This window comes from Larus michahellis, chromosome 3 (genome assembly GCF_964199755.1).
Source record: "Larus michahellis chromosome 3, bLarMic1.1, whole genome shotgun sequence".
Taxonomy (NCBI): Eukaryota; Metazoa; Chordata; class Aves; order Charadriiformes; family Laridae; genus Larus; species Larus michahellis.
Window position 1 is genome coordinate 76857115 of NC_133898.1, and position 18662 is coordinate 76875776.

General features: G+C 38.1%; 2 protein-coding genes and 1 long non-coding RNA gene across 3 annotated transcripts in view; 1 reads left to right on the forward strand and 2 right to left on the reverse strand.

The window, feature by feature from the left end:
* The window catches only part of CEP85L (centrosomal protein 85L), a 114940-nt gene that overhangs the window by 50354 nt on the left and 45924 nt on the right, over positions 1–18662 (forward strand). The gene's annotated exons all lie outside the window — the stretch shown is intronic.
* LOC141741045 (uncharacterized) lies at positions 1530–6162 on the reverse strand. Its single transcript, XR_012586251.1, has 2 exons — positions 6085–6162; positions 1530–4591 (listed from the first exon to the last, which is right to left on the reverse strand). It is a non-coding gene; the product is annotated as an uncharacterized LOC141741045 (long non-coding RNA).
* Positions 6447–18045, reverse strand: PLN (phospholamban). The gene is made up of 3 exons (XM_074580876.1): positions 17640–18045; positions 12286–12320; positions 6447–9663 (listed from the first exon to the last, which is right to left on the reverse strand). Exon 3 carries the CDS (start codon positions 9537–9539, stop codon positions 9381–9383), a length of 159 nt encoding a protein of 52 aa, XP_074436977.1. The 5' UTR covers positions 9540–9663; positions 12286–12320; positions 17640–18045; the 3' UTR covers positions 6447–9380.

Below are 18662 nucleotides of genomic sequence, written 5' to 3' on the forward strand. Positions count from 1 at the left end.
AGAGACTATAGAGGGCGGTTTTCTCTAATGAAGCAAGAATAGACTGCAGCAATTTTCTAAGTTGGTTTCAAGGACTACTGGTTCAGGAACAGCTATTGGACTTAATAATATGGTATACAAATTTTTATGCTTTTACAGACTAGTATAGACGGTTTACCCCAGAAAATTCTGAATTAGGGTTATTTTTATAAAATCTGACAAGCTTTGAATTTAAGTTTACAGTAAAGGATAATGTATTACAGCCCTTAAAAGCTGTTCCAAGGTTAATTACTCTCAAAATTAAGATTCTCTGCTTCCTTAATAGTCTGAATTTAACTGAACTCAGCATCTACCTGTTGTGTTTTCGTTATGCTTTGCTCCCCAAATTAAAAAGCCTATAATGTGGCTTTTCCATTCCAATTGTAAACCATGATTTTTAAAAAAGATCTTTACTGTGCATTGTAAGGGAAGCTCAGAGTGTTGGGTGGAAGACCTACAGCTACACTGAGATTCTCTTTCAGGATATGGTCAGGTTTGCAGCTTCAGAAAAGGTGTGGTGGATCAACAGAATGCCGCTTTAGAGAAGGCGCATCTTTTAGCTGTGGGTGTGGTGGTTGTACATTTCAGAAACAAATCTCCAAAGGGGATCTGGTCTCTTGTTATTGTGTAGTGTCATGGAATTGTGTACGAAAATTCATTTCTCTAGCTAACGTGTGCTATTTAATGTATACTTTTTGAAGATAAACATTCTCCTATGCATTTCCAAGGAACAGATTTCAACAATACTTCAATGAAAATAATTTCCATGCAGAATTTATATTTCACTTACACTTAATTATTTTCAGTGTACAGCTGATCTTTCAGCAGACATGACCGTTGTAATACCTTTTTTTTTTTAACCTCCGAAGTAAGGAAGTGTGTGATTAGGCCTGTGTTAAGGGAAAAAATGCTTATAATGTGCAGTTCCCATTTTCCGAACTGGGAGGCCGTGCAAATATGGATAAAAAGGCAGTATGTTTTCATGTAAAGGCATTTCTTAAAGCCTGATCCTATTGTCTGTATGTACTTAGGTGCATACTGTATGCTAGATCCAGAAATGAGGTTTAAAATGGAGGACTTTAAAATTGTGGGAGAGTTTTCAGAAGGTCGCATATCTACTTATTAGCTCGGTACAATGCTGTAGGCATCACATGATGAATATCTGTTTTTTCCAGTGTATGGGACATCTGTGTTATTTCTTCATGGTGTGCTAACTTCTGTCAGAACATAGCAGAAATAATAGATGGAAATTGTTTAAGTGCATCTTTTTCCTTTAATGTATCTGGTTTACTGGTTTTTATTTAATGAGGAAAATGCTGCCTTGTTCATACCATGTGTATAGAAGTTACTGGAAATTAAATTTTAATGCACTGAGAAATTCAGAGATACTGCAACAATCTTCATTTCAAAAGAGAAGGAAAAAAGTAAACTGCATGCATACCTAAACATTAATAAACAAAAGTTGTAAAACTTTGATTGAAAGAAAAAGTTATAGCATTCTTCAAATAATATTGTTGTCACAGAAAACTTTATTCTTAAATGTCAACTCAAAACTAGTTTTTTTTAATGATTCTGTCAGATTGGAAAACTAAGACCGCTTAATATCAACATTTTTTTCCCGTGTCTCATTTTGATGAAACCATACTTTTCAGCAAGATAAAACTTTTTAACATGAAGAATTATCACCTTTAGTTAGCAGAGTGAACTCCTTCACTGTGAGCCACAATTAAGCTTTTATGTTCTGTTCCTTTTGCTTGAAGTTAGTAGTCCAAGAACTGGGATTGCGTTCATTACAGTGCATATGTGGCTCAGTCTGGAGTAAGCGCTAGCAGACGATGGGAAACCAAACTTGGGCCATGCTTGATTGCAAAAGGAGCCTTGGCATTGGTTAACCGGTAACTTGCCAATTTCAGATGTTGTCTTAAGAGAATGCATGTTTCAGTTTCAGCAGTATATTTCAACTTTTGTTGAAGAATCTGTAATTTTCGTTGCTGGCTGAGAGAAGGCTGCTGGGGTTGTTTTTTGGAGTTGTTTCTCCATGCTAGTGGCAGAGTTTCTTGTAGACTTCCTTTGTCTGCAATTTTGGGTCTGGAAGTATGTGATTGTTGGTGGCAGTAGACTCATCTTTTTCCTTTTATTAAAAAAGAATGTGTTTTTTGTTGTGGTGTTTTGGTTTTTTTGTCAGGGCTAACTCATTTGTCTAATTTTAGCTATAAAGCTGTCACAGTAGTTTCCCAGAGATAGGAAAACTTTTGAAGAAGAGCATACAGGCAATAAGCTTTGTACAAGCCCAAGTAGCGTATCAGTGAATTGCCATTTTGTTGTGAAAACCATTTTTATTCTTCAGACTAGAATGGGCTTCATATCAACTCTTGTTGTTGTGATATGCTTCGTGCCATCGATGTCAAGCACCAGCAGAAATCCTCCTAAATAATACCTAACTGTAACTGTTACAAAAGATATCCCTTGTGTTTAAATTTACAGATTTTTTTCTTAAAAAGCAAAGTATTTCAAGATTATCAAAGTAAGTGATAAAGTGCTTACGGTGATGTAGCTGTGCAAAGTTTTCTGCTTTAAATGCAAACAGATGGGAATTGATATTACTATAGCAACATTAAAATGCTCTAGATGTGTAGTTTGCAGAAGCTATTTTAAATGTTTACTGCAGATATTTCAGAGCAGATGAGAGAAAACCTTTCGTTTTGATTATCTGTGCCACCCCAGCTAGTACTGCCTGAGCTTTGGAGCAGGTAGCATAGAGTAGAATGTGGATGCCTTTTAATGGTAGAACTCAGATAAAGTTTCAGTTTTCCTAAACATACCGGCTTTTTCCTGTGAAAAATCTTTCTGTAGGTCCAGTTTAGATGGCTCTCTTGCAGATAAGTGAACCACACCACAACAACGGTAATCATCTGGAAATCCTGAGCGTGAACGTGAGTAGATCAGCTCTGTAATATATTCAGGACTTCTGAGAAGTGCTGGATCAACAGTGTATGTGCTGGATCGGGGATGTGCTGTTGGCAATAGAAAGCTGGAAGCTGGGGCGTCCCCCACCATGTGAGCAACATCTGCCTCATGTGCATGTGTGTTAAGACTGTTAATATGCATATGTATGGCATTAAGTTTACTGTACAATGCATATGTGTTCGTGCGTTTTGTTCCCAAGTTGTACTTGGGAAAGAGAGATGCTAAGAGTAAGCTGTTTGGCCCCAGTCTGGCCACCATCTTTCCCAACATATCTCAGGTGTGTAGAGCTACCTTCTGGGCAAATAACTCCAGCAGAAAGCAAGCTCTTCTTGGTCACGGTCATTCCCAGGGACCTGTGGGGAACGTACATCATCCTATAAAGGGCCATAGAAGAAGGTCCTGTAAGAAGGGTAGGTTGCATGCTTAGCATGAGGATAAGCTATGGACTGGGTGATTGCACTGGCAAGTAACAAGTGGTATGTCAAATACGGCGTGAGGGCTCCCACGCTGCACACTTGACCTGTGCATAAGTGGTAAATCCGGCTTGTTAAGGCTGTAGCACAGTCCTTGCGTTTGTACAGACGCACCTACTGTTCCTGTACGTGGCAGTGTTAAGGGCTTCGTAGGCAGTTACCATAGGGCAGTTACCATAGCCCTTGTTAATGGTCATTCATTTTTTAGTTGTTTTGACAGCTGCTTCTTTTGATACTACTGGATAACACTAAAGGCTTCTGGCTTTTAAGGTGATCCTGTGAACCGCAGGTGTCAAAAAAGGTGGAACTAATAATTATGCTTTCACATTTAAACTTAGCTTATCCCTGTCTCAGCTGCTGCAAGCTGCTTTTCATGGGTGTAATTGTTTGCATCTACAGCATCTGTGCTTTTGCTCTCTTTAGGTAATTTGCTGCGTGCTGTCAACCCAACATAGGTGTTTTGTTCTGTCCTCCTGCTGTAGCCACGTCATTTCCTCTGAAGTAAATGTTCTACGGAAATCCCATTTTAAAAATTTGATTTCTGCTGTCCACTTTGCAGAAATGTTGTTACTTGAAGGCTGCAGATCTTTTGTAGATCTTTAGATGCAACTCAGCTGTAGCAGTGAGCAAACTACAGTAACTGCTGACGCATACTTGGATTTCCTCGTGTACTCAGCAAGGCTCTAGATGGTTTTTTTTACTCAATGGCAGGTAAATAATTGTGTGCGGCTTTTAGGATGGCTTTCTGATAAAATAGGTCTGTGAATGCTTTCTCTGTCAGATTGTTTGTCAGACAGTATGGAGTCTGCGTATTTTTATTCAGATAGTTTGAAGTGTCTACGTTATCATTGCAAATCCCTCAAGACAAGACTTGAGAAAGAAACAGAGCCTCACAGAGGCTCACATCAGCTTCACAAGGATAAATGCGAGGACCAGGACCAAGACAATAAGCAGAAAATTGAGTAGCAGGTTGAGACCTCTGTTGTTAGCAAGATCCATAATGTGCATCTGTCTCTTGTGCTTGCAGCAGGCTATTGATTGTAGCTTTGGGTTGCTCTTTCAGTAGTAAGTAATGTAGATTCACATGAATTTCATTGTGTCCTCGGCTGTTTACCTGTTTTTAGTTTCTGCCACTTAAGAAAAGAAAAAAAAAAAGGTCCGTTTACAATAACTAAATTTTTTTTATTTTCCCAAAAAAAGGAATCTGGATGCTCCTACAAGCCTTTTTACCCAAATACCTTAAAAATAAATAAAGAAAAAATAAAGTTAATGATAGCTTTTATTTTACTACTGAAGAACTACTGAAGAACCCATTAATGGAGAAAGGACTTGAATTTTTATACAGTTTGTTTGGCTCTTTGTTTATTTACTTTTTAAAATGTGTGCGGCACTCTTCAGGCCCATTTGATTTTCAAAAGAATGGCTGTTCTCAAGACTTGCTCTGTTTCAGCAATAGATTGTTGAAACTTTATTTTTTAAAAGAAGATTTCTGTAGGTGAAAAAACCCCAGCTTTCTCATCTGGGCAAAATGTACCCCTGTTAACCAGGAGTGTTTCCTACCCTTCTAGGGTTTGGCATCGTGCAGTGTGGTAGGTCGCATTTTGCCAGCAGCGTGCCATGTACGATTCATTGCAGCTTTGCAAATGCCTTATTAAGAATCTAATTGGGCTGGCAGAGGATGCATCCTTAGTGCTTTTAATAGCACGTACGCAATAGCTTATTTTAAGATAGTATTAATAACTTAGCAATTGTGTTTTATATGTAGAAATATATATATAAAAATAAAAAATTAATAGGACCACTCAACCCTAACAGTGAAATGTTGACAAAACTTCCTTTTAATAACCAGCTAAGTTTTTAGGGAAGATCACAAGAGGGCAGTGTTTTACAGTTTTATATTTTATACAAAAATTGAACTTTCAGCATTTTTTTAATGTAAAAAAAAATATAATGGCCTTATAAAGCAATCTGACTAACTGTCAGATATTAAAATAATTCTAGGGCTTGTTTTAAATTATTTAAATTACCAGGATTCTTACTCAGAAGAGCATCAGTTTTTAAAGGAATTTTTATAAATATGTTGTTCTGGTTTTAATCCTTGCAATGAACAAGAGGTGTTCACTCGTTTCCTTCTGTAACCAAAACAGGCTTGTTTGCTTGTTTTTTTCAGGTTTTAACATATAGGTCAAAGCTAAAAGGACTACATTTGTTGTTAAATAAAAGGTATCTGTGGATTTTGTAGGACTTCACAAATATTTTCTAATTGTATTCTGACAGACACTATTTATTAATAGCCATACTAATGCAGGTATCTGGTCTGTAATCTATAGCATACTGGTATGCTTCCAGATATGAACAAGAATACTCTTTAAATGGATGTGTTCATTGCTATGCTCTGATTTTCTCAGAGATGATATAGGTAAAGTACATCTCGACATGGGTGTGTATGTCTGACATGATTATTGTTCTGTGTACAATGGTAGTAAAACTTACATAAAAATTCTTTATGCTGAGGGCAAACATTTTGTGCATGTTTTGTGAAAAATCTGTTTAAGTGTATTTTACACTTGGTAAAGGCAGTTGTTGCTAAATGCACACAGAAAAGTTAATAAAGAAATCCAAGTACCTGCAGCCCTCTAAAGTGCCTTACTGACTAGTCGTGATCAGAACAAAGTTTCAATTCTGAAATGGATCTTGCCTTCACCTAGAGGAAAATAGGTAAATATATCAATTTTCATTGAAGACCTGGCTGAGGAGGCACGTCTTTAAAACCAGCATATGCTTGTTCCTGATTCAGCTCTTTCCCAGTGCAAAGTTGCCACAGAAGTTTGTCTTTTTTTTTTTTTTTTTTTTTGAGAAAGAGTAATACCAGATTGTTGCCTGTCTAGCTTGCTTTATTCACTATCCTTGTGTGTAAGATGAACTTAGCAAAAAGACGTAGCCTTGGGTGGAGTGGAACAGAGAAATGAAAACTTAATCCAAGCTACATGCTGTGTTTGGAACTTTTATTATGGCTCATAAAGGTTGTGAACTTTTTGATTACACTTTCACAAAATTCATTAGGATTGCCTATGTGCACTACTTGGTGAGTGTAAATTAAGTATGTGTAGGTGATCTGGACATCGCAAAACGGGCAAGATTACTGTTGAAAAGCAAAGCAGAATAAACAGAGGTATAAAGAATTAGAAATCTTTCTGATGACTAGCTCTTTTTCACATAACCGTAATGAGTAGATGATAGAATTGATGCTTCTTTCTAAATGGAATTGTATTTAAGTATCTTATTTTATGCATTAATATAATTTCAAGCAGTCACTTTAATAAATAAAAATACAGTGGATGTTAGTATTAAAGGCCATATAAGTATACAAAGAAGATTGTACTATATACAAAAGGTTTTATTTTTTTAATCTCTGGATTTGGTTGACATTTAGTTATGTAGAGGACAGTAGCAGTTTTTCAGATCAGCGGAACCCTAAGACACAAAAGATCCATACAGTACGTGCAATTTGTCTGCATTGCCGTAAAGTAACAGTAGGGCTTCCAGTTTATTTATACTTTGGTTTTGTTCTTGTTTACTCATTGTTTTTTAAATAAATAATGGCTTTTCAGGTACCTGAGAGGAAAGTGGTGGGTTTGGTTTTATGAGGGGGGGGTGTGTGTGCGCTTTTATTTTTTTTAGCAATGCTTTACTTTGACTTATATATATTACTGGCTTGTGAAACCTACAATCCCATGTGTTCTCAGAATGTTTGTGCTGATATTTTACTCTTAAGACCTTTTTTCTTCACGAACTTTTCAGTACTGTAAAACTGTTGTCTATTTCCAATTGAAGTCTCTTGAAACACCTCCAAAGCAAACTAAAACTGGAAACCCTATCCATCACAGAAATACAGATTTAAAAAGAGAAGAAAGTAACTTTAGATTTTTCTATTTCCAGCTTTCCTCCCCAAAGTGCACTGTGTGTGTGGCTTTTCTTAAGAAGAAGGATTAATAGGGAAAGTGCGCTTACTAAAATCTCAGGCTTTTGTTAAAGTGGTCAGAATGCATGAAATGGAAATGAGATCGACATTGACAGCTTGAATTGGTAGCATCCATAACTAACTTGCAAGTGGGGTGTGTGTTGCCAATCTCATCAATGCTTGCCCTAATCTTCATACAGTAGCTAATTAATTTCTTCTAGTGATTAACCTTATTTCAGAGGTCTGGTCTCAGCATATCTATTTGCCAGATAGGAGGTGCATCGCCACTGGACTTGCTTGCATTCCATTGAATACAGAGGTTTTTTTCAAAGATTTCTTCCCCTCCTGCCTAGCTGTTCACTGTCAACCTCTACTCATGGAATATTAAGTCTTGAAGGCAGAATACAAGAGTAAGATAAACTTGTATTGATTTTCTGCATTCATCAGTAGGATTGTTCACACAGGGTGGTATAGAAAGGTGCCTGTTTAAAAAAAAATAAAATGCCTGTTTGACCTCTGTCTGTTGATTCTTGAGCTTTCTTTAAATTTGAAAACCATATAAAGTTTCTAGGAATTTAGCTTAATACCAGGAACACCAGGTGTGGGAGGGCTGAAAATCTACTGCTCAGTTTTGTTACTGACAACTGCTGGAGTGGAAACTTCATCTTTTATATGTGTAGACTCTGGTTTATATGTTGAAAAGATATTTCTGCAATGCTTTCCCTCCTGTGCATAATTGGTTATAATTTATTTTATTTTTTATGTATTATTTTACAAAAACACTTGCTTGTTCTTTAACAGGCATTTGCAGTTGGAGGTGGTGATGTTACTTGTATTTGTATGATACGCTTCAGTCATGTCAGTAAGGGAGACCGAAACCTTTCTATTTACCACATCAGAGGTTAACCATCTTGAGTGACATTGGCAAATACCAAGTTTTCTGTAGTTTTACACTAAGGAGATTATTGCTTAAATTACAGCAGGTCGCAATAAAGTTGTTGGAAGCCAAATAATAAGAACTCTGAGAACTATTTTTGATTTTTGAGTTGTGCGAATTGTCATGGCAGTTAAATGACTACAGAAAACTAAATCTTCGTGTCGTGGTTTGGGCTGGGCCAGCCACTAAACAAGCAACAGATTCTCTCTTTAAATACCAGTGTGATAGTGTCCATTTTTCTGCAAAATATAGTGAAAAAACTTTCCAGATGTCATGTAGTTCTGTAAGGATGCATCTAGTGAAAAATACTGTAAATGAAGTTGCCTTTTTTTCTTTAAGATCCAAGGGGGGTGTGTGTGTGTATATACGCACATACATGTGTGTGTGTGTATATAAGATCCCTTAAGTAGGGAGAAAAGCATATGATGTAGTTTTTATTTTTGGGTTGGAAGACATTTTTCATTTATTCTTATATTCCCTTAAAGACACTAAAACAATTTGAATGCCTTCAGTTGATAATGCAGCACCTTGAAGTAAGCAGAGCAGAAATTTTCCTATGATGCGTTGAGGGCTGTGTGCCTGTATCTCTTCTTTGGGTGGACGTGGGCTGAATTTAGAACCTCTCCAGGGGATTAAGGTTTTTCAGAGAAACTTAAAAATGCTCAGTCCCCCAAAAAGTGAAGCTGCTGTTTGTGTGACCTAGCTAAAACATTGAGGAACTTACCAGCTCCATGAAGAGGCAGTGCTTTATCCCATTCAGAAAAGACATCTCTTGACTGAGATGACAAATTAGGTCATGCACAGCTTTGTAACAACAGGCTCTAAACACTGTTCTGGACAGAATAAGTGTGGTTTTAATACATGTAGCAGGTAGAATGAGAATAGTGCGATGGTTGGCATACAGCTCTAGTCCGAGTGCTAGCCCCTCTCACAAGAGGATCCTTGCATTGGGAGTTGCGGGTGTAGGTCTCTCTTCCCTTTCGGGTGACTTTCCTAGAGGACAGTGCAGAGAAGTGCTGGAACTTCAGAGGAGCATCACAATGATACAGATCAGCAAGAGGCAAATTAAAATCAGGCAGAAATTCACAAAGAGCTCTTGGAGCCTTTGGCGTGCTTGTGGATTGACCTCAATAGTTGAGGCTCTCCTCAGAGCAGAGCGGGTTATGTATTGGACCTTCTCCATGGCAACGAGAAAGCAGAGGGCACAAATCAGAGGTTTTAGGAGGGCAGGAAAGAAGAAGAGTTGTCAGGAACAGTGCGAAGTGCCTATTATCTTCTCTTTTTTGTTTTAGACAGCCTTTGTGGAGCTGGGAAAGCAGGAAAGTGAAGAGTTAGAAATGCTGAAGTAAAGAGTTTTGATGAGTGCAAATGGAGACTGTTTTAAAGTTCCGAAAAGCCTGAAGTAAACAGGTTGCCTTTACAATGTTTTTACTTTAAAACAGGTTTTATGCTGTATTGTGCTTCTCCTCCTGAAGGCTACTGAGCATTTGTTTCTTAGCAGTGGTGAGGAATGGTAAAATGGAAATTGTGGATACGTGGGATTTACTCAATCATTGCTTTAGATCCTAATCTCTCCATCCTTGGTTGAAAGGCCATGGATGATTTCCCTCCCTCCCACCCCTTCTTTAATTGTTCAAGCACATGTGAAAGCCTGATGATATAGCTAGAGTCACAGACCTTTCAGCCAGGAGATCTGGAGATTGCTGCTGCCGGTTAGTGACCCGGGCAGATTATCTGATTTACCAGTATCTTAGTTGGGAAGGGAGGAAAAGAAATCTTGTTGAAGCATTTCCATTCCAAGTAGAAATACTTTAAGGTGCGCAATTAAACTCCGTGCATAACTGCTATAGGGAATTTTAGTAGTCAACAGACAAAGCAGAATAAGGACTAAAGATTTTTTTTTTAATATATAGATGTGGGACTATGTGTTACAAAATGTAGGTGCAAAGGCAGAGGACTGCGATGAGGAACAAAGTAAAGTATGTATGTAACTTTGTCTCTTAAGTGAATACATTGTTCCAAGTATACCGCCCCCTTTTTAATGTCAGATGGAAGCACAGGATGTCAATTGTCTTAAAACTCCCAATAAGTAGTTATGGTGTAAAACCCTCTTGTATGAACCTTCCATGGGAAGAGGCTGGCTTTGATATACGCTTGCTTAACGCGTAGTGGGGTAGATTCTGTAGGTGCTATTGCAATGTGGAAAATCGGGTTTTAAGATGATGATGATATACGCGTGTCTCAAACTGCTCCTAAAGCTTCGCTTGCCACTAGATGTTTTACGAACGTGTATCGTGATATCTTTGACAGGAGGCTTCTCCTTGTCATATCTCTTTCTTTTTTTTTTTTTCAATAAATGAAATTCCTGTCTACTCATATATGCCACATAAAAGAAAACCATTGCTTAGATATCTGCCACCTAAATTATATGAAGATCCTGACTGAATCGGGGATACTTTGTTGTCCACAAATTTGTCTTTAGATGGCCTAAAATGGAAAACCTTAAAATGAAACAGAAGTGTCTTTCAGACTCTTCTTTTTTTGGTTTCTTCACATGGGTCTGTAGATTCAAATAGTGCTGTATGAGTAGAATACCTGTGCTTTCAGTGGCAATGTTGGTATTTAAAAAGAGACTTTTAAAAGAAACCAGATTACACATGGATATTGTAATACCTTTAGGTGGTTCCATGTGATGACATCTCCTCCGAAAATTGAACTTCAGATTTTGTTATGATGTTTTGAGCTATAGTTGATCTTAACTTTATTGCAAATAAAACACAAACCAGGAACTTACTTTCATAGTGACTGTAATTTTTCAGCTTTGTTTGACTTTATGCTGTAGCTGTTTTCATCTATTTAAGCAGTTAAAGTGCTTGCCAAGTATATTCTGCTTAGCTCTTTGCTGATCACTGTCTGTCCCAAGTGCAGTAAAAGCAAGACATACACGGGAATTCTCAAGTGGCTTGGCTGACGGCACATTCGTTCTCCCAGCCCAGTACAGACTGGGGTGCATTAGGCTGTTCATCTTCTTCTAGACAAAGCACAGTAGGTGAACCACTAACGGATTTATGCGAGTACAGAAAGGTTTGAGTAACTAGCTTGTGTGATGGACACTGCACAGAGAACAGTATTTTCTGAGGATGACTTCATCACAACTCACTATGTCTTTTTTTAATGCAGGGTGCGTGCAACCTGTGGGCTTTGGGTTGTGCGTGACCTGCTGCAGCAACATAACTGTCTCCTTCCTGGCTGCCCTCAGACGGGCTGGAGCAGCATGAGTTTTTACCTGCATATATGCACAATAAGTCCATTTCTGTCTACGGCATTAGATTTACATTATTTTACATATGCAAGCAGCTGCACTGCTGTGCTGTTGCATATGTTTCACTTGTATGACTCCAGGGGCAGGACCTGGGGCTCTGAAGTGCTTCTGTAAAAGGCAATATTAGCTGGTTGGGCATCTTAGATGCAATGCGAACACAGGTGAGGAGAGATGGTGAAATCTCTTGGGAAGGGAGAAAAAATTATTCTTGCCTTTAGAATGGGTGAGGGATGTTTCTGAGGGAGCAGACAATAGGTCAGAAGGCTCAATCGAGCTGTCACACTGATATTAGCTGTTTGAACATACATTGCCAGACAGGCGATAAGAAAGGATCTTAAAAAAAGGAAGGTAGTGGAAGTTAAAATGTCTACCTTTTATGGCTAGAAAACAGTAGGAGGGATCAGAAAGGGTCAAAATAGAGTAACCTGGTTTTCTTGATTTAAAAGCTCATATGGAATTGGAAATTTCCAACACACCTACATGTTGTTTTACCTACTAAGCCTGTCTGTGGGAGGAGTTTTCTTATCAGCAAAGAAAACAAATTCTGTGTCTGTATTTCAACAAGTTTGTCTTTACAAGTGCATGGCTTCAACTAATAAACACATACCTTGCTTGTTAATCCTCCATGGCGCTGTCACCCACCTAAAGTGTGCATAAAGAGAAACAGGATTCAGTAACACAGCTGCATATGGGTGGCTATCAAGGTCAAAATGGACAGCCTGAGAAAATAATTACACTGAAATGAGGGCTTATCATTACCACAAATAGTAGCTATTCTCTGCTGTTTAGACCCTGGCTGTGTTTTAGGTCAATATTTGGAAGTATTATGCATGCACGTACCACTTCTTGAAAGGAAAGAGCAACAAAAGGGCAAGGTATAGTTGACCTTTTTTTTAAAAATCAAATGGTATTGCACTCATGTGTGACAAGACCAGGTATTGCACAAGAGAAACTGTTAGCTGCATTGCTGTACAGTTGTGTGTTTAATACAGTGTTGTTAATGGACTGGAAAGGCTTGTCTTATGCATAGCGCGAATCTGCAGGAAGCAGTCACGTGGCTGACCCCATATGTTACTGTGTAGGGCGTACCCTATACCTGGTGCCCTAGAATGAGTCACCGATCACAGTTATTGCTTCCTTCTGCACTGACATGTGACTGTTTCCCTGATTCGTATTAGGTTATTTTTATCTTTGTTCCTGGGTGTCCTTCACAATGAGAGGAGGTATGTGACCAAAGTGAAAACCGTGGGCCGCGCTTGTTCCTGGTGCAACTGCATTGACTACATTGAAGTCACACAGGATAAATTTGGCTCCTGTGGAAATGCCACAGCAATTTTAGATACAGCCTGTTTCCTGTCATATGTTTACTAAATGCAGCAGTGATATCAGTGGAATAGAAGAGGTTTGACATGTTTGATTTGTTGCTCTCCCATACGACCAAGTGAAGCCCTGAAAAGGCATTGTTAAAAAGTAATATTGCATAACAGTGTATTGCATAGATTTTTACAATATGTCCCCAAAACTCAGTAATTCGGTTTCATCCATTGAAAAGAAGTATCTTAATAACCATAAACATCGTGATGCAAAAAGTACCATCAAGTTATGTGATCCTTGGTCTAGGTCATGCTTAGAACTGCTACCAAAAATTACCTAGCCTAAGAAATTCCTGTAGCTGTTTGTATGAGCAGTATGACACTCTTAGGCAGGAAGAGGCATGTTCACAGGAGGTAAGTTTAAAGATTTGTGTGTATAGTGACAAGGCAAAGAAGAACTCTGCATGCAGGACTAAATGCAGTGAGTTAAATTGAACCTGGAGCCCTTTGTCACCATTGTCTGTGTATTCTGTGGCACCCACAGGAGAGGATATTGTGGAGTTCTAAAGCTGTGCCTGTGCACAGCAGCTACAATTGATGTGTAGGCATGCTTGACTGTCCTGTGTTAATGTATCGATCTTATTCCAAGTTGCATTGCTTTGTTCTGAACCCTGCTGTAAAATTACCTCCTCATCGGCAGTGTGGAGTCACTGCGGTTGAGACCTCCAAGTCTGAAAATCCTCCTTTTTCATATGAGGAAGATGAGGGGTAAGAAGCAAGTGAAGAAGGAAGCAGTCTGAACTATCTCTAGAGACCTTTAGAGTGTCTCAGTGCTGACAGTTTAGTTCAGTAAGTAAAAATTTCTATTGATGAAGTAGAAGTTGCTTACAGGTTTTCCAGTATAGAAGTGATTTATGAAGGTATGTCATAATTTTTTATTTTTGTTCTTTATAAAAAAAAAAAAATAGTATGGAGGTGACTTGCTAGGATTTACCCCAATGGCTGGATTTGGATTTACCTATGCTAGGGGTGCACAATTCTGTTGCTTATTCTGATTTTAAGCTGAGAGTTGCACTAGGCAATTGTGTCAGTGAAGAAGGGTATTAAGGGTATTAGCCAATTCAACAACTTGACTGCAGAAAAAAGAATGTTGATTTTTTTTTATTATTTTTTTTAAGAAGAAAGTGTAAAAGGAAAGAAAGAGCTGGATGTCAGAAAAAAAGACCGGGATGGGTGAAGGCAAGAATGCAGACAATAGTACAGGAGAGGACTGCAGAGGGAGGAAAGCAGAAGAAAAAAATGAACAGAGGAAGAGAGAGGAGTGTGGAAAAAGAGCAAGGAATTGTGCAAGGGGAAAGAGAAGACTACAGTTGGAATATATTGTCATTGAAGAGCACTAGAGACTGACTTGTCAATCACATGCAGAAAACATTTCCTTGAGATGGGGGAAGAAGCAACAATTCAGCTCACAGAGTATGAGAAGTGCTAGTAACAGGAAAAGCAAACTCGTTTTATCCTTTTTACCATTTGTTTTAAAGTCTGTTTTGTACTAAAGTGTCAATATTTTTCATTGTATAGGAGAGGATAGGAGAAGGTTCACACTTTAATTTAGATTCTTTTTTTTTTCCTACCCCTCTTATTAATTCATTCCTCTTACAATCTTCCTTTTGATTAGCTTTGATGTTCTCAGTGTTTCAGATGCAAGACTGCCAGTAAGAGCCTTTACTGGTGTTTCAGGTCTATGAGAATGTGACAGGTACAGAAATTAACACTGATGAGTAGTTGAACATGCCTGGTTTGGCATTTTGTTCTTTGGAAGTTACCCACCTACCATGTGGATTTTTCTGTGTGCTGGCCCGTAAGAGTAGTCTGGGAGCTAAAGCTTTCGGCTAGTTTGTAACTCTGGGTTAAATTCCCAGCAACTGCTGCAGGAAGGTGCAGCGAGACCTTGGGCAAGTACTTCAGCCTCTGTACTCATCTGTTCCCCTAATCAAAACAAGACATTTAATAACTGTATACTTTTTCCCATCTGTTGGTATGATTTGCCTTTTACATAGTAACTTTACTTTAGGAAATTAACTCCTTCCTCCACTGCATGCATGGAGTAGCTAACATCTTGTAGTTTCAAGTTGGGTTTTAGGTTCTGGTGGTTCATATGACGCTATTTATTAACAGGAAATGGGTTAAGTGCAATTTGAACTGTAGTAAAAATTAAAATACATCTAGTATGTGTAAAAGGTAGAAGGGGATGTTGCAAGTTGTGTTTTTAACCTTCTTAGCAGCTCAGGGGACAATGAAATGGCATTGATTGAAAGAAGAATATAGTAGATAAATTCAACTTCTGAGAAGTAACTTGATGACAGGAAAGTCCCCTTAAGCCATGTATCGATCTCTAGAAAGCAAAAGCAACCTTCCAGTTCTAAAGTGTTTTGTAGTCTAGGGAACATAACATTACTTTCCTGTGGGATGTTTTGTTTCTCCAGTTGGGGTACTTTTCTATTTCTAAATCAAATTATTCTTAAAGCAAATAAAAAGCTGCTATTTAGCTCTGTAGGTGTATCCCGTGCGTTTTTGTTTGCTGATAGTCTGAAAAAAAACGGTGAAAATCACCTTTATGCTCTCTGATTACAAACTGATTTTAGTGAGTTTCATATTGTACAATGAAGATGCTATATTCCTAACCTCTTCAGAGGATGAGAAATGAATGCAAATTTTTAAAATAGAAAAGTGGTATATACATAAAACTGAATCTAAATACAAATAATATAGTTGTCTTGGCAAATGAGTGCTTAAAAAAAGGCAGAAAATTGTTATTTGCGGTAAATTAAATGCAGTATTTCCCATCTGATTTGTAACATTTATCACCTGCTATGTAGCACGTGCTTCTGTCATGACTGTTGGTTGTTGTTACTCAGGGTTTGGATGTCTGTGACATGAGATGTTATCGGTGTGAAATTTTTAGGTTTAACTTAACAGCTGAACCACACTGTCATCTACTTTAAATTACCTAACTCTGTGATGGGATAGAATTAAGATAAACAGGTGTCTATCCTGCTGTAGCTATGGATGCATTCCAGTAAAGAGCTGCCTACAGCAGTTAAGTTTCCATGTGTATCTTCAATCTGTGTGTGTATGCGTAAACTCTGTATTTTTAAAGGTGCGCGTATGCAGTGTATGTGTTAGGAGAGAAGGACTTTCTGTGGTAGAATAAACCCAAACTCCTCTCTTCACTTGAAACTACATTTTATGTTACTTTAGCCTTGAAAAAAAAATAAATCTATATGTCTGTCTCAGAATCGTTTTGCTCATCGTAGGCATTGGTTTGAAGGCACTGGGAGGTGTGAAGTGCTGCTTCTACCTACTGGAAACAGCTTCTACAGAACTTCATAACAGGTTGTTTGCCTTAGGAGGAAAAGGACATCCAGATACTTCCACTACTTGTCTATTCAAGACTGGCAGAAGGCTGCTGAGCACAAAAGCAAGCACCTGCATATATTTTTTCCTGATGCCTACGAGTCAGTAATAAAAAAAAAATAAATTAGGTGTGTCTGTTCAATAACAGGGAAAACACACCTCACAAAATTAAGGTCTATATAAAGTCTGTCTTTTCTAAAACCAGAACCTTAAGTAGACATAAGTAGTAAGGTATAAATTGATGGAAGAGGGGAACGTGATTGTAAGGACGAGAAATTTCTTGGAGACTTACATATTAATGAATCATATTCCTTTTAAAAATATTTGTATATCTGAATATTAAAATGTCCTGTATGTGACATGTTCCTGTTTAAGATGCGCTCTTTTTTGTTTGCAGTGATTTTAAAGCTGAGGTTGTGTTTTGTTGTACAGTGTGTACACACTTCCCTTAGTTGGAAATAAATTGATTACTTTTTGCATTCAAAATTCAGTTCATGATGTTACAAATCCTAGGTAAATTATTTATCTGTTACTAGAAGCATTCTAGGACAAGTTTGGCAGTTACAATGACCAGCAGGAGAAAATAAACCTTTAAAGAAATTCACAGAAAAAATACTGTATGAATTCTGTATCTTCAACTGCAGTTTGAGTAACATAATACAATTTCTGTTCTAGTACTTCTATAAGCCGCTAAATTTTTTTTAATTAAGAGTACTTTTTCATCACAGAGCAAAAAAAGGTTTGTTCTCTCAGCGTGTTGGATCGGAAAAATGCTTCTCTGAGTTAAATGGTGAAAGAGCTTTCTCTGGGTAGGCAGCTTTGTGGAAACAAAAGCGTGTCTACAAAACTTAAAGTGAATTACTCTTTTTGTGGATTTTGTGTTATAAAACCAAAACCCAAACATATTAAATTTGAAAGAGAGACAAAGGTCTGAGGAAAATAATGAAAGCTTCTCACCTTCTGGTGTAATGCTACCTGTATAAATCGTCCTACTTAAGGACAGCTAGCGTCCCACCAGCATGTAGAAAAATCTCAGTTGCCTTTATTGTCCCTAAAATATGTCCCCTGCAGCATGATATTTTTGACTCAGAGATGAAATGCCTGCATTTTCATATTTTTTGATAAAAAATAATAACCAGCTGTTAATTTGAGTAGAGGAGTTTTTGTAGAAAACTACACCTAGACTGCTTTGCTGGAAGAATTAAAAGCATAAAAGAAGAGAGAGGTTCCTTACCTCTGGCGTGACTGTTAGTGAAGCAGAGAGGAGCCTGCTCAGGGCTGTGGGAAGTGTCTGTAGATCTCTGGCAACTTGTCCGAGTCTGTGACTAAGTTGTGGGAACAATTGAAGTAAGTTGAGGGGAAAAAATAACAAAAGTTTCAGAGGCAGGACTCCCAGTGTCATTCAGCAGCTCACAAATTGTGATTGGTCCCATTTCTGCCTTCTGACACAGGCAGTTGCTCCTCTAAACTTGTTCACAGCAGTAATATATTAAACATGGGCAACATCTTTCCTCTGGTGAAGGGAACTGTGTGCCAAGGAGACCACCTGCGCAGCCACAGGATGAAGGAATCTGGGAAGCGGCACTCTTCAGTGGGGTAGCGAAGGGAGCTGCTTGCTTACACCCTGACTTTTCTTAAACAAGAACTTAAATGGGAGTTTTTTCACGGAGCTGCTTTTGGATGTGCTACTCTTGCTACAGTAATGTTTATTCATCGTAAAAAAATGTAAATCTCTTGTGTGGGTGAACATATTTCACATGGGCTTTTGACTTGGAATGATTTTCTTTTGTACAAGGGGTTTCTTAAACTACACTTTCAGCATATATCATTTTGATAATTTTGTTATGCTGTAAACTGAATACCAGCTGTGTATGATGTGTGTTTTCCAGTGCTTGAACTGAAGTAATTTTTCTGTATTTCAAGCTTCTACCAACCTTTCAAGTTAATTTGTGGGTCAGAGGATTATTTTTTTTTTTTCCCCCAAATAAAATCCATCTCACATAAGTTAATCTTTAAAACACCCCCCGCCTTTTTCCTTCCCCTCCTTTCCCCTCCCCCCACCCCCACCCCCCGCTCCCTGCCTTTTGTGGCTGGAAACTATCCAAGTGATTTTTGAGAACCCCTTCTGTTTGTTTGGATAGGAGTAGCAGCTGGATGGATAACTTTGCAGGTTATCTTACGTATATTATCCTGTGTTGGGAAATGACAAATGAGACCACAGTGCATATATGGAGTAGGTTTTGTGCGTCTGGGAAGT